Source organism: Helianthus annuus, chromosome 16, assembly GCF_002127325.2.
Source record: "Helianthus annuus cultivar XRQ/B chromosome 16, HanXRQr2.0-SUNRISE, whole genome shotgun sequence".
Classification (NCBI taxonomy): Eukaryota; Viridiplantae; Streptophyta; class Magnoliopsida; order Asterales; family Asteraceae; genus Helianthus; species Helianthus annuus.
Window position 1 is genome coordinate 3,904,110 of NC_035448.2, and position 15,272 is coordinate 3,919,381.

At 44.8% G+C, this 15,272-nt stretch overlaps 1 protein-coding gene across 1 annotated transcript; it reads right to left on the reverse strand.

Annotated features, from left to right (window-relative positions):
- Positions 1–1,277: 1,277 nt before the first annotated feature.
- LOC110918841 lies at positions 1,278–14,171 on the reverse strand. The gene is made up of 2 exons (XM_022163122.1): positions 12,387–14,171; positions 1,278–1,646 (listed from the first exon to the last, which is right to left on the reverse strand). Exons 1-2 carry the CDS (start codon positions 14,169–14,171, stop codon positions 1,278–1,280), a joined length of 2,154 nt encoding a protein of 717 aa, XP_022018814.1.
- Positions 14,172–15,272: the final 1,101 nt, after the last annotated feature.

Below are 15,272 nucleotides of genomic sequence, written 5' to 3' on the forward strand. Positions count from 1 at the left end.
TGTCCGACTCGTGTAATGACGAATGGTCCGGTCCATTTACTCCTTAATTTACCTGGAAACAATTTAAGGCGGGAGTTAAATAACCAAACTCTTTGACCAACCGAAAATACCAAACGCCTCAGCTTTGCGTCGTGCACCGCCTTCATCTTATCTTTGTATGCGGCTGTGGTATCATACGCCTCATTGCGTAATTCCTCCAATTCACTCAATTTCAACAACCTGTGGGCACCTGCATCAGTATAGTCAGTATTTACTTGTTTAACGGCCCACAACGCACGATGTGCAATTTATAGGGGTAACTGACAACCCTTTCCATACACCAAACGATAGGGTGTAGTGCCGATAGGAGTTTTATAAGCGGTGCGATATGCCCATAAAGCGTCATTCAGTTTAGATGACCAATCCTTACGATCAGTTCGCACCGTCTTTTGCAAAATTTCTTTAATTTGCCTGTTCGACACTTCAACCTGTCCACTCGTTTGTGGATGATATGGTGTAGCAATTCGATGGTCAACGCCATACCGTTTTAAGAGTTTGCCAAAATTAAAGTTTTTAAAGTGGGATCTTCCATCACTAATTATCACCCGAGGAACCCCGAACCTGGAAATGATGTTTGAATGGACAAACTTGCAAACAACGGTATAATCATTTGTCTTAGTGGCAATTGCTTCAATCCACTTTGAAACATAATCAACCGCCACTAAGATGTATAGGTTACCATTCGAATTGGGAAACGGTCCCATAAAATCAATTCCCCAAACATCAAAAATATCAACAACCAAGATTGGTTGCATTGGCATTTCATCCCTTTTTGAAATCCCACCCATCTTTTGACAATTCGGACAATGTTTAACAAACTCAAATGCGTCTTTAAACATGGTTGGCCAATAAAGACCAGCTTCAAGAACTTTATGGCCTGTCTTTTGTCCGCTAAAGTGACCGCCACATGCAGATGAGTGAGCATGCTGTAATACGTCCAAGAACTCTGTCTCGGGCACACATCTTCTAATAATCTGATCAGCACCAATTCGGAACAAGTCCGATTCATCCCAGATATAATTCTTCACCTGCGACAGGAATTGTTGTTTCCTACGCTTATTCCACGCATCCGGTATTGTACCTGAAACAAGATAATTTGCAAAGTTAGCATACCAAGGTTCGAAACTCGCAGCCATTATAAACTCATCCGGAAAATGCTCATTGATCTCGGGTATGAACTCCTCTACTTCAACCGGTAGTCGTGACAGATGGTCAGCAACTACATTTTCACACCCCTTCTAGTCTCTGATTTCGAGATCAAACTCTTGCAACAGTAGGACCCACCGAATCAGTCTTGGTTTGGCGTCCTTTTTCTCCATTAGATACCTGACTGCACTATGATCAGAGTAAACAATTACCTTGCTTCCACAAATATAAGACCGGAATTTATCCAAAGCATAAACAACGGCAAGCAACTCCTTCTCCGTTGTGGTATAATTCAACTGAGCATCGGAGAGGGTTTTGCTTGCGTAGTAGATAACTACTGGCTTCTTATCTACTCGTTGGCCAAGTACAGCCCCAATAGCGAAATCGCTTGCATCACACATTATTTCAAACGGCTTTGTCCAATCGGGTGATTGCAAGATTGGGGCTTGTACCAATTGTTCCTTTAATACGTTAAAAGCATTTAAACATTTATCATCAAATTCGAACGGAACATCTTTTAACAATAGATTACATAAAGGTTACGTTATGACACTAAAGCCCTTAATAAATCTACGGTAAAATCCGGCGTGTCCTAAAAAGGAACGAACGCCCTTCACATTAGTAGGGGGAGGTAAAGTAGAAATGACTCTCACTTTTGCTCTATCGACTTCTATCCCCTTACTTGACACGACATGTCCTAACACTATACCCTCTTGAACCATAAAATGGCTCTTCTCCCAACTGAGCACTAGATTAGTTTGGACACATCTTTCTAACACCCTAGATAGTTCATCTAAACATGTATCAAATGATGACCCAAAGACCGAAAAGTCATCCATAAATATCTCTAGGGCGTCCCCGACCATATCCGAGAATATGCTCATCATACACCTTTGAAAGGTGGCCGTGTGACAACTCGAAATTTAGAACCTTTCGTTGTAACTTACTTGTACGTTATGTGACTAGTTAAAATGATAACGTGAACTTTTATGTGCTTTGTTTTGTGTGCATTGTATGAATATATGTATGTGTGTTATATGTGAACCGAGAACCCGACACGAAACAACAAGGAACCCGACTCGAGACCATGAGGTCTCGAGTGACTAGTAATCGGTTTTGGGCCTTGGGCCGAGAACCTTTGGCCGGTTGGGCCTTTGGGCCGTGAACCCCCACTCGAAACCCACTAAGGGTGCACACTCTTGGAACTTGACTATATATACCATGCCTTAGTTAGTTTTTACCATTTGTTGAACATTACACCCACACACTCTCCTACTTTTCTCTCTAAGCCTTAAGCACACAAACCCACCTCCAAGACTCTCGGATCTAATCGGTTAGCACAAGAACTCTCGGGCTTGGAACTTCGGATCGACACACACACACACTTCATTAACCGGTTAGTGCTTTTAATGTTTATGGATTTATGTTAATCATGTTAAATGATAAAATGCATGAGATGATGTTTATTGTTAGTATTTCTTGATGATTATTGTTAGTTTATGTTATGTTTGTGTTTAAATGGATGCATGAATGAGATGAAGTTTTATGTATGTTAACAAGTTATAGTGTTGGAATGTGTTGCTAAAGAACTCATGACATCTTGTGTTAAATAGAGTTAAACTACTAGATCTTGATGATACATGAAATCGGATTTGCATTTCTCATGAAATCGGACATATATAAAAACCGAGTTGTGTGTTATGTTTAGTGTTTTGATGCTTGTTCATAGTTTTGTTTGAATAAAGGTTGAATACTTGATGAATATGTGTTTGAACATAGGAAGAACACTTTGAATGATAGTTGAAGATTGAAAACCCTTGTGATTTTGATCCATCTTTGACTAATAGCCTGATTAGGAAATATGTTAGTGGGATTCTATTGGTTATTTCCGGAATTGGGCCTGATTATATTGTACCACTAATCTGACTACATCTGCATCAACACGTGAACTTGAAAATGACAGCTTACCGACTCGCAATCACCCGTTGCGACTCGCAACCACAGCGTGATGACTCGAGACCACGCGGTTGCGACTCGCAACCATAACAGGACAAGCCGAAACCACAGGTTACGAGTCCCGTTGCGACTCGAGACCTCAGCATGATGAATCGAAACCATGGTTGCGACACCAGTTGCGACTCGCAACCATCCATGATCAACACACAGCATGACTCGAGACCATGCTTGCGAGTCCGGTTGCGACTCGAGACCACACTTTTGGGCCTTAGTTAATGGGCCAGACTGATGGGCTTCTGTGTTAACTGCTTTTACGTGTTTGGGCCTAAGTAGTTGGGCTGAACTTGTGAACCGTATGTGCTTCTATTGACTGTTAACTGTTACTGATTATACGTGATTGCCAAACGTACTGAACATTTGTGCACTACTTGGTTCGACTCTGATTATACGTGATAACCGTGATAGGACGTTATTGACTACTTGCGACTTGATTGACTTTCTGTGTTTGACTGCCGAGCAAACCAAGGTGAGTTCACACCCTTTACAAAGCATGGGATTCCCTGGGTTGGGAACGGGATTCAGGAACGTGGGTTCCTCGTCTACCTTTGGGTAGGACGTCAGTGGTTCAGGAATGTGATTCCTCGTCCGGATGGACGGATAAACGTACTAGACTAAAACTCTATCACGAAGTCCCTCCTTTTTGTATCGACTAATCGCCGGGCCAATGGCGAGCGGGTCATTAGTTAGATAGCGCTATTTAGGTCTGACAAGCCTCACACCGTGCCGCAGAGGACGGGCGTGAACTAATGGATCTGGGGCACGTCAATGATGATAGACATTGATGTTTTCAGGGCACATAAACATGACTACAGTCAGCAATCGATACGGTAACGAGTCTAGTATACACATGGGGTAGCCCCCACGGCTGGAGAGCCAGATGATGTACATGGGGTAGCCCCCACGGCCGAAATGCCTGATAACTACATGGGGTAGCCCCCACGGCCGGAGTGCCGGAGTAACTGGGAATGAACTGGTCACGTCTTTTTAAACTATGGGGTAACCCCCACGGCAGGATGCCTGATAAAGTAAACTGTTTTCGAAACAACTAAAACGAACGCCCACCCGTGAACTCACTCAACTAGTTGTTGACTCGTTACTATATGCTTTGCAGGACCATAGGTACTCAACTGGAGCTTGCATGGAGGAGGATCGTTGTGGGACAGGGATTGCTACATGCTATGTTAAACTTGAAACTTTTGGAACTTATGTTATAACTTTAAAACTTATGCTTCCGCTTGCAACTTAAACTTGTTGTTTTGAAACACCAATCATGATGGTTAAACTTTTATAATTATTTATATGCTTGTTCAGTATGATTGGTGGCTGGATCCTGGTCAGTCACGCCTCCAAGCGGTAGTACTCCGCAGGTGGGATTTTGGGGGTGTGACAGATTGGTATCAGAGCCATTGGTTATAGTGAACTTGGTTTTAATAAAGGAGAAACGTTTTTGTTAAAACCAGACTATAACCGGTTTAGTGCTCAACGGTCCACAACGACACTTCGCTCCTCATGCAAGGCTCGATGTTCTAGGTAATATAATGTATGTATATTGCCTACTTGTTAGTTACGTAGTACATTGCTCATGGTATGCTTGATTAGTATAACTACTGTTGTTTGAACACGTGCGTTCTTACTCTGTCCTACTATCGTGCTTTCGCGAACCTCTCTCACACGTATTACCCTTGTTATGAAGAACCATGTCTGGACGCGTTAACATGACACAAGCCCAGTTGACGGCTTTGATCAACGAACGAGTTGCCGCAGCGCTCGCAGCTGCACACGCAGGAGGTATATCCTGCAGTCCGAAATTGTTCTAGGATCGTTTGGATCCTACTCTCGTGAACCAACCTTTGTGTTAAACTCTGTCTTTTCTTTCACCTACCTTAGGTCAGGCACCGGTGTGCACTTTTAAGACCTTTATGGACTGTCGACCCACAACTTTTAGCGGCACTGAAGGAGCAGTAGGTCTCCTACACTGGTTTGAGAAACTGGAGTCTGTGTTCGAAATGTGCGAATGCCCTGAAGCGCGCAGGGTGAAGTATGCTACTGGTACTCTCGAGGGTTTGGCTCTCACGTGGTGGAATGCTCAAGTGCAGATGTTAGGGTTGGTTGCTGCCAACGCCACCCCATGGGAAACTTTCAAGGAAATGATCAGGGAGGAATACTGCAGTCGTGACGACATTCACAAACTGGAAGATGAGTTCTACAATCTTAAGATGTCGGGGTCAGAAATTGAGGCATACACTAAGAGATCGCATGAGCTTGCTTTGTTGTGTCCTACTATGGTGGATCCTCCCTACAAGCGAATTGAACTCTATCTCAAGGGCTTGGTGCCAGAGATCCAAAGTCATGTGACTTCAGCGAGGTTGACTACTATCCAGCAGGTTGTACAGTTGGCTCACCGTCTCACTGACCAAGCGGTGGAGCAGAACAAGTTACCGAAGCGTATAGGTGCTGCAACTACTTCTGGTACTTCTAGTGGAGATAAACGGAAATGGGATGGAACTTCAAGCAGGGGTTCAACTTCAGTGCAAACTCAGTCTCAGCAGAGAAAGACGGACGATCACAAGAGCCCCAGTCAGCAGTCGTCTGGTGGTCAAAGTCATGGTGGATACAAGGGGAATCACCCCAAGTGCAATCGTTGCAGCCTACACCACAGTGGGCCATGCACCAGGGGTAGCTGTCATCGGTGCAACAAGCCTGGTCATGTTGCGAAGGATTGCAGGAGCGCATACCCCGTCAACCAGAATCGTCAGCAACCTCAGCAGAACCAGCGACAGCAGCAGGGTAACAACAAAGGGTGCTTTCAGTGTGGAGCTGAAGGTCATTTCAAGAAGGATTGTCCCCAACTGAACCAGAACAACAACAACAATCAGGGGAATGGTAACAATGGGAACAACAACAACAATGGTGCTAGGGGACGAGTGTTCGTGATTGGTCAAGGTGAAGCAAGGAATGATCCCAACGTGGTGACGGGTAAGTTCCTTCTCGACGACTTTTATGTTACAGTCTTATTTGATTCGGGTGCCGATACTAGCTATGTGTCACTAGAAGTTAGTAAGATGCTTAAGCGTATTCCTACACCCCTGAGCGACAAGCACACCGTAGAGCTAGCTAATGGTAAGAGCTTGGAAGCCTCACACGTAGTCAAGGGTTGTCAGCTTATTCTCGCTAACCAGACCTTCTCTATCGACCTTATTCCTATTGTCTTGGGTAGTTTCGACGTTGTCATTGGGATGGATTGGTTATCCCAACACCGAGCAGAGATTCTTTGCAACGAGAAGATCGTTCGTATTCCTGGTTTAGGTGGTGAACCTCTCATGATTCGTGGCGACAAGAAAAGCGCTGTTGAGAACATTATCTCTCTTCTTAAAGCCCAGAAATGCTTACGAAAGGGCCACACTGCGATTTTGGCTCTAGTTACTGATACCACAGAGAAGGAGAAGAAGTTAGAAGATTTTCCGGTTGTACGCGATTATCCTGAGGTATTCCCTGAGGAATTACCTGGTCTTCCGCCCCATCGCCAAGTCGAGTTTCAGATTGATCTAGCTCCTGGAGCCGCGCCTGTAGCCCGTGCACCTTATCGTTTAGCGCCATCAGAGTTGGAAGAACTCTCCACGCAACTACAAGAACTCTTGGATAAGGGTTTTATTCGTCCTAGCTCATCGCCTTGGGGAGCTCCAGTGTTATTTGTGAAGAAGAAGGATGGTACCTTCAGAATGTGTATCGACTATCGTGAACTCAACAAAGTAACCGTGAAGAATCGTTATCCTCTACCGCGTATTGACGACTTGTTCGACCAGTTGCAGGGGTCGAGTTACTACTCAAAGATCGATCTGAGATCGGGATATCACCAGCTGAGAGTTCGGGAAGAGGATGTCTCTAAGACGGCCTTTAGGACTCGATATGGGCACTATGAGTTTCTGGTCATGCCGTTTGGGCTGACGAACGCACCGGCAGTTTTTATGGATTTGATGAATCGAGTGTGCAAACCGTATCTGGACAAGTTTGTCATAGTCTTTATCGACGACATCCTGATCTATTCTAAGAGCAAAGAAGAGCACGAACAGCATCTACGACTTATTTTGGAACTCCTCCGGAAGGAACAGCTTTACGCAAAGTTCTCGAAGTGCGACTTCTGGCTTCGTGAAGTCCATTTCCTAGGGCATGTGGTGGACAAGGATGGGATTCACGTTGATCCATCCAAAGTGGACTCTATTAAGAACTGGCCTGCGCCTCGCACACCAAAGGAAATTCGCCAATTTTTGGGATTGGCAGGATATTACAGGAGATTCATTAAGGATTTTTCTAAGATCGCGCAGCCTCTCACCTTACTAACGCAGAAAGGCGTTGTTTATCGTTGGGGAAATGCACAAGAGTTAGCTTTTCAGCATCTAAAGGATAGACTTTGCAGTGCACCTATCCTTTCACTGCCAGAAGGCACAGACGATTTTGTGGTTTACTGTGATGCATCAATTCAAGGTCTTGGTTGTGTATTGATGCAACGAGATAAAGTCATAGCTTACGCCTCACGACAACTTAAAGTTCACGAGAAGAACTACACGACACATGATTTAGAGCTGGGAGCGGTTGTTTTCGCACTTAAGTTATGGCGGCATTACCTTTACGGAACCAAGTGCGCCATCTACACCGACCACAGAAGTTTAGAACACATATTCAAACAGAAGGAACTGAATATGCGGCAGCGACGATGGGTCGAGCTGCTGAATGATTACGAGTGCTCTATCAGGTATCACCCGGGCAAGGCCAATGTTGTGGCAGACGCCCTCAGTCGAAAGGACACTACGCCTAAGCGCGTAAGAGCTTTACAACTCACGATCCATTCTAGTCTACCTTCGCAAATACGAGCTGCTCAGATAGAAGCACTGAAACCAGAAAACGTTAGAGCAGAAGCTCTACGCGGGTCAAGGCAACGCTTAGAACAGAAGGAAGACGGTGCTTATTATGTAACAGGACGCATTTGGGTCCCACTCTATGGCGATTTACGAGAACTTGTGATGGATGAAGCGCACAAATCTCGCTACTCGGTACACCCTGGTTCGGACAAGATGTACCACGATATTAAAACCACGTATTGGTGGCCTAGCATGAAGGCCCACATAGCAACGTATGTCAGCAAGTGTTTGACTTGTGCGCGAGTCAAGACGGAATATCAGAAACCTTCAGGCCTACTTCAGCAACCAGAGATACCACAATGGAAATGGGAGCAAATTTCCATGGATTTCGTTACTGGCTTACCTAGATCACAGCGCGGGAACGATACTATTTGGGTGATCGTGGATCGACTCACAAAATCCGCACACTTTTTGGCAATCAAGGAGACGGATAAATTCTCCACTTTAGCAGAAATATACCTCAAGGAAGTTGTTTCGAGGCACGGGGTGCCCACTTCTATTATCTCTGATCGAGATGCACGTTTTACTTCGGAACTGTGGCAGGCAATGCACAAGTCTTTTGGCTCACGTCTTGATATGAGCACAGCGTACCACCCGCAGACGGACGGGCAGTCCGAGCGTACTATCCAAACACTAGAAGACATGCTTCGCGCTTGTGTAATCGACTTTGGCAACAGCTGGGAAAGGCATCTGCCACTTGTAGAATTTTCGTATAATAACAGCTACCACACCAGCATTAAAGCTGCTCCGTTTGAGGCATTGTACGGACGTAAATGCCGGTCACCCCTCTGTTGGGCAGAGGTGGGGGATAGTCAAATCACTGGTCCAGAACATGTGGTAGACACTACTGAGCGGATCGCTCAAATACGACAACGCATGGCGGCCGCTCGTGACCGTCAGAAGGCATACGCCGATAAGGGCAGGAAACCACTCGAGCTCCAGGTTGGGGAGCGGGTTTTACTCAAAGTTTCACCCTGGAAGGGTGTGGTTCGTTTTGGTAAACGCGGCAAACTCAACCCACGATACGTTGGACCTTTCGAAATTCTTGAGAAAATAGGCAAGGTGGCCTACAGACTGAAATTACCAGCAGAACTCGGTGCAGTTCACAACGTTTTCCATGTGTCAAATCTGAAGAAGTGTCTGTCAGATGAGACGCACGTAGTTCCTCTGAAGGAACTCACGATCGACGAACAGTTGAAATTCGTCGAAGAACCTGTCGAAATCACGGACCGGGATGTTAAGGTCCTCAAGAGCACTAGAATACCTCTTGTTCGAGTTCGTTGGAACTCACGTCGCGGCCCAGAGTTTACCTGGGAGCGCGAAGATCGGATGAAACAAAAGTATCCCCAACTGTTTGAGAACAGTACAAACGCTACTGAGGCTGAAGCTACGGAATTTCGGGACGAAATTCCAGATCAACGGGGGGTGGATGTGACACCCCAGGAAAACCAGGAAAACCATGCAACTTAACTAGCTTCCTCAGTGAGTGCCATCAAATTTCGGGACGAAATTTCTTTCAACTTGGGGATGATGTGACAACTCGAAATTTAGAACCTTTCGTTGTAACTTACTTGTACGTTATGTGACTAGTTAAAATGATAACGTGAACTTTTATGTGCTTTGTTTTGTGTGCATTGTATGAATATATGTATGTGTGTTATATGTGAACCGAGAACCCGACACGAAACAACAAGGAACCCGACTCGAGACCATGAGGTCTCGAGTGACTAGTAATCGGTTTTGGGCCTTGGGCCGAGAACCTTTGGCCGGTTGGGCCTTTGGGCCGTGAACCCCCACTCGAAACCCACTAAGGGTGCACACTCTTGGAACTTGACTATATATACCATGCCTTAGTTAGTTTTTACCATTTGTTGAACATTACACCCACACACTCTCCTACTTTTCTCTCTAAGCCTTAAGCACACAAACCCACCTCCAAGACTCTCGGATCTAATCGGTTAGCACAAGAACTCTCGGGCTTGGAACTTCGGATCGACACACACACACACTTCATTAACCGGTTAGTGCTTTTAATGTTTATGGATTTATGTTAATCATGTTAAATGATAAAATGCATGAGATGATGTTTATTGTTAGTATTTCTTGATGATTATTGTTAGTTTATGTTATGTTTGTGTTTAAATGGATGCATGAATGAGATGAAGTTTTATGTATGTTAACAAGTTATAGTGTTGGAATGTGTTGCTAAAGAACTCATGACATCTTGTGTTAAATAGAGTTAAACTACTAGATCTTGATGATACATGAAATCGGATTTGCATTTCTCATGAAATCGGACATATATAAAAACCGAGTTGTGTGTTATGTTTAGTGTTTTGATGCTTGTTCATAGTTTTGTTTGAATAAAGGTTGAATACTTGATGAATATGTGTTTGAACATAGGAAGAACACTTTGAATGATAGTTGAAGATTGAAAACCCTTGTGATTTTGATCCATCTTTGACTAATAGCCTGATTAGGAAATATGTTAGTGGGATTCTATTGGTTATTTCCGGAATTGGGCCTGATTATATTGTACCACTAATCTGACTACATCTGCATCAACACGTGAACTTGAAAATGACAGCTTACCGACTCGCAATCACCCGTTGCGACTCGCAACCACAGCGTGATGACTCGAGACCACGCGGTTGCGACTCGCAACCATAACAGGACAAGCCGAAACCACAGGTTACGAGTCCCGTTGCGACTCGAGACCTCAGCATGATGAATCGAAACCATGGTTGCGACACCAGTTGCGACTCGCAACCATCCATGATCAACACACAGCATGACTCGAGACCATGCTTGCGAGTCCGGTTGCGACTCGAGACCACACTTTTGGGCCTTAGTTAATGGGCCAGACTGATGGGCTTCTGTGTTAACTGCTTTTACGTGTTTGGGCCTAAGTAGTTGGGCTGAACTTGTGAACCGTATGTGCTTCTATTGACTGTTAACTGTTACTGATTATACGTGATTGCCAAACGTACTGAACATTTGTGCACTACTTGGTTCGACTCTGATTATACGTGATAACCGTGATAGGACGTTATTGACTACTTGCGACTTGATTGACTTTCTGTGTTTGACTGCCGAGCAAACCAAGGTGAGTTCACACCCTTTACAAAGCATGGGATTCCCTGGGTTGGGAACGGGATTCAGGAACGTGGGTTCCTCGTCTACCTTTGGGTAGGACGTCAGTGGTTCAGGAATGTGATTCCTCGTCCGGATGGACGGATAAACGTACTAGACTAAAACTCTATCACGAAGTCCCTCCTTTTTGTATCGACTAATCGCCGGGCCAATGGCGAGCGGGTCATTAGTTAGATAGCGCTATTTAGGTCTGACAAGCCTCACACCGTGCCGCAGAGGACGGGCGTGAACTAATGGATCTGGGGCACGTCAATGATGATAGACATTGATGTTTTCAGGGCACATAAACATGACTACAGTCAGCAATCGATACGGTAACGAGTCTAGTATACACATGGGGTAGCCCCCACGGCTGGAGAGCCAGATGATGTACATGGGGTAGCCCCCACGGCCGAAATGCCTGATAACTACATGGGGTAGCCCCCACGGCCGGAGTGCCGGAGTAACTGGGAATGAACTGGTCACGTCTTTTTAAACTATGGGGTAACCCCCACGGCAGGATGCCTGATAAAGTAAACTGTTTTCGAAACAACTAAAACGAACGCCCACCCGTGAACTCACTCAACTAGTTGTTGACTCGTTACTATATGCTTTGCAGGACCATAGGTACTCAACTGGAGCTTGCATGGAGGAGGATCGTTGTGGGACAGGGATTGCTACATGCTATGTTAAACTTGAAACTTTTGGAACTTATGTTATAACTTTAAAACTTATGCTTCCGCTTGCAACTTAAACTTGTTGTTTTGAAACACCAATCATGATGGTTAAACTTTTATAATTATTTATATGCTTGTTCAGTATGATTGGTGGCTGGATCCTGGTCAGTCACGCCTCCAAGCGGTAGTACTCCGCAGGTGGGATTTTGGGGGTGTGACAGGCCGGGGCATTACACAACCCAAATGGCATTCGCCTAAATGCAAATGTGCCATAGGGGCATGTAAAGGTGGTCTTTTCTTGGTCATCAGGGTGGATAGCTATCTGATTGTACCCTGAATAACCATCAAGAAAGCAGTAAAATTTCTGACCTGATAATTTCTCGATAATCTGGTCAATAAAGGGCAAAGGAAAGTGATCCTTTGATGTGGCAGCGTTCAGCTTCCGGTAGTCAATACATACCCGCCACCCGGTTACCGGCCGGGTGGCTATCTGCTCGCTATTATCACCCTTGACAATTTGAATGCCTGCTTTCTTCGGCACCGTTTGAGTTGGACTCACCCACGCGCTATCTGAAATGGGATATATGATCCCATGGTCCAACCACTTGATTACCTCTTTCTTTACCACTTCCCGCATGTTAGGATTAAGCCTCCTTTGTGTATCCCGTGCAGGCTTCGCATCTGCATCAGTAATAATTTTATGCATACAAACAGAAGGACTTATACCTTTCAAATCAGCGAGAGTCCACCCGATCGCAGCTCGATGGGTCTTCAGCACCTTCAGTAATGCTTCTTCTTGTTCTTTCTCCAAATTAGCTGCAATAATTACCGGGAGAGTCTGATCCTCTCCTAAGAATGCATACTTTAGATGCGCAGGCAGCTCTTTCAACTCTACTTTTGGTGGGCTGATTAGTGACGGTTTCAACCCTGAAGAAATCTCAGCTGGAAGGCTCTCCACTTGATGAGACCATGGAGGCCTTCTCTCTTGCACCGCTTGTGCTTCCAACTTCCGAACTTCCTCTTCCAAATCACACGTGTGATTTTCCTCTACCCTGTCACAAAACAAACAACATTCGGGCACCTCATCCTCGACATGAGGATCGCATCCATCTATAATATCTGCCATGAAACATTCATCACTTTGAAACATGTCAGTAACGTTAGAAAACACATTTAATCGGACCTTTCTATTGCCAAATGTCATATCAACAGTACCGGTGCGACAATCGATCTGAGCGTGTGCAGTGGCTAAGAAAGGTCGGCCCAAGATAACATTTGGTTGATTGTTTTTATCAGCAGAGACATAATCTAGCACCAAAAAGTCTACAGGGAAAAAGAACTCTTCCACCTTAACTATCACATCGCGAACTATCCCTCGAGGAAGCTTAGGGGTCAAATCTGCCAGCACAACAGTTGTGTCGGCACGACGCAGTGGACCAAAATCATATTGGTCGTACAAGCTTCCTGGAAGGATACTCACGCTAGCTCCGAGATCCAACAACGCCCTAATCATTTTAAAATCGCCAACTTGTATAGAAATTAAAGGCGTCCCGGGATCTCGTAGCTTAGGTGGAAGGACCCCATTCAATACTGCACTAACTGCATCAGTGAGATCCACTTTTTTAGGGACTTTGTGCTGCCGTTTTTGAGTGCACAAATCCTTTAGATACTTAGCATAAGCCGGAACCTGTTTAATGGCGTCGATTAAGGGTAAGTTGATTTTTACTTGTTTAAATACCTCTAAAATTTCCTCCGGTTGAGGTCCCCTTTTATTGATTATTTTCGTGTTACCCGGATCCTTCAAGGCTTCAGGAAAGGGAGGTAGAATATGTTCCCCTTCCTTAGCCTTGGTTGGTTCAGAAGTTGTAGGTTGGGTGTTTTTACCATTACTTTTAACAATGTTAGGCTCCGACTCATCGTCACTCTCACCATTTTCACCTAAATCCTCCACCACACCATCCACGAGCTGTGGTGGAGTGTCGACCTTGTGATAATTCCTACCACTACGTAAAGTACTTACCTGGCCGACTGGACTGCCCTTCTTTTGATGAGCGGGATTTGGTGTTGTATCACTTGGTAGTTTCCCACTATTCTGTTTCAGCTCCTTCACATCGGTTGCAAGTTGGGCCATTTGTGTGGTTAATGATTGAACGGCTTTCTCTCGCATCTCCTCCTTCTGAGCAAGATTTTTCAATTCAAGTCTTTGACTCTGTAAGTCGAGCTGAATTGATTTCAACATCTCCATCATATCGTTACCCCCCGAAGTGTTAGACGACCCAGCTTGTCCTCTTTGATCATTTTGGTAGCCACCTTGAAAGTTACCCTAAAATCTGTTCTGATTGAAGTTTCTTTGACTACCAGACTGATTGTTGCCTTGAAATCCCAGATTTTGCTGATTATTCGCATTCCCATAGCTAAAATTCGGGTGATTTCTAAGGCCCGGGTGATATGTGTTGGATTGCATGTTGAAATTTCTTCCACCACCCCCACCTTGCACATAGTTCACATCTTCATTTTCACCAATTATGCCTGGGCATTGATCCGCTATATGCCCTAGATCTCCACAATGTCCACACAATGGAAACTGACCATTTACCTCCGGTGGATTCTCTACTGCTCTCACTGTCGAATGTCGTGCACTTCTAGAGGATTAAGCCTTGCGTTTTGACGCCCTTGCGTTTCTCTCCAAATATTCCCAATCATCCTCTTCGTAATTCATTCCAAAAGTGCCATTGGATATTGAATTTACATCCCTGGCATCTTCATCGGTTAGGCCTTCGTGGAATGTATTAATCAGCTCCCATAAATATATCTCATGATGTGGACAGTTCTTGAGCATCATCTTGAAACGATTGAACGCTTCGTGAAATAACTCACCGGGTTGTTGTCGAAACGCTCGAATATCCTTCCTTGCATTGTTAGTACGCAAATGAGTATAGAACTCATCTAAAAATTGTTGCTGCATTTCGCCCCATGTGAAGATCGAAGCTGATGGCAGTGAATGAAACCATTGCTGCGCTTTGTCTTCAAGTGTGAATTGGAAAAGGACCAATTTCACATCATCAACCGAGAAACCTTGGCTTCTGATTGTGTTGCAACGTGCATCATATGCAGCAATGTGTAGATATGGTTCTTCATGTGCGTGACCATGAAACTTAGGCAGACTGGATATTGATTGAGTTCGAACTTCGAATGACCGCCCTCCTTGTAATTGCGGGATCACAACCGGTGATAGGTTGTTAACTATAGCAGGCCTGAAGTGGCTCTCTATGCCCCGAACTGGACCTTGATTATTTCGACGTGGAATTACTTCCGGTAAAATCACTGGTCGGTGTAAGTTTCGTGG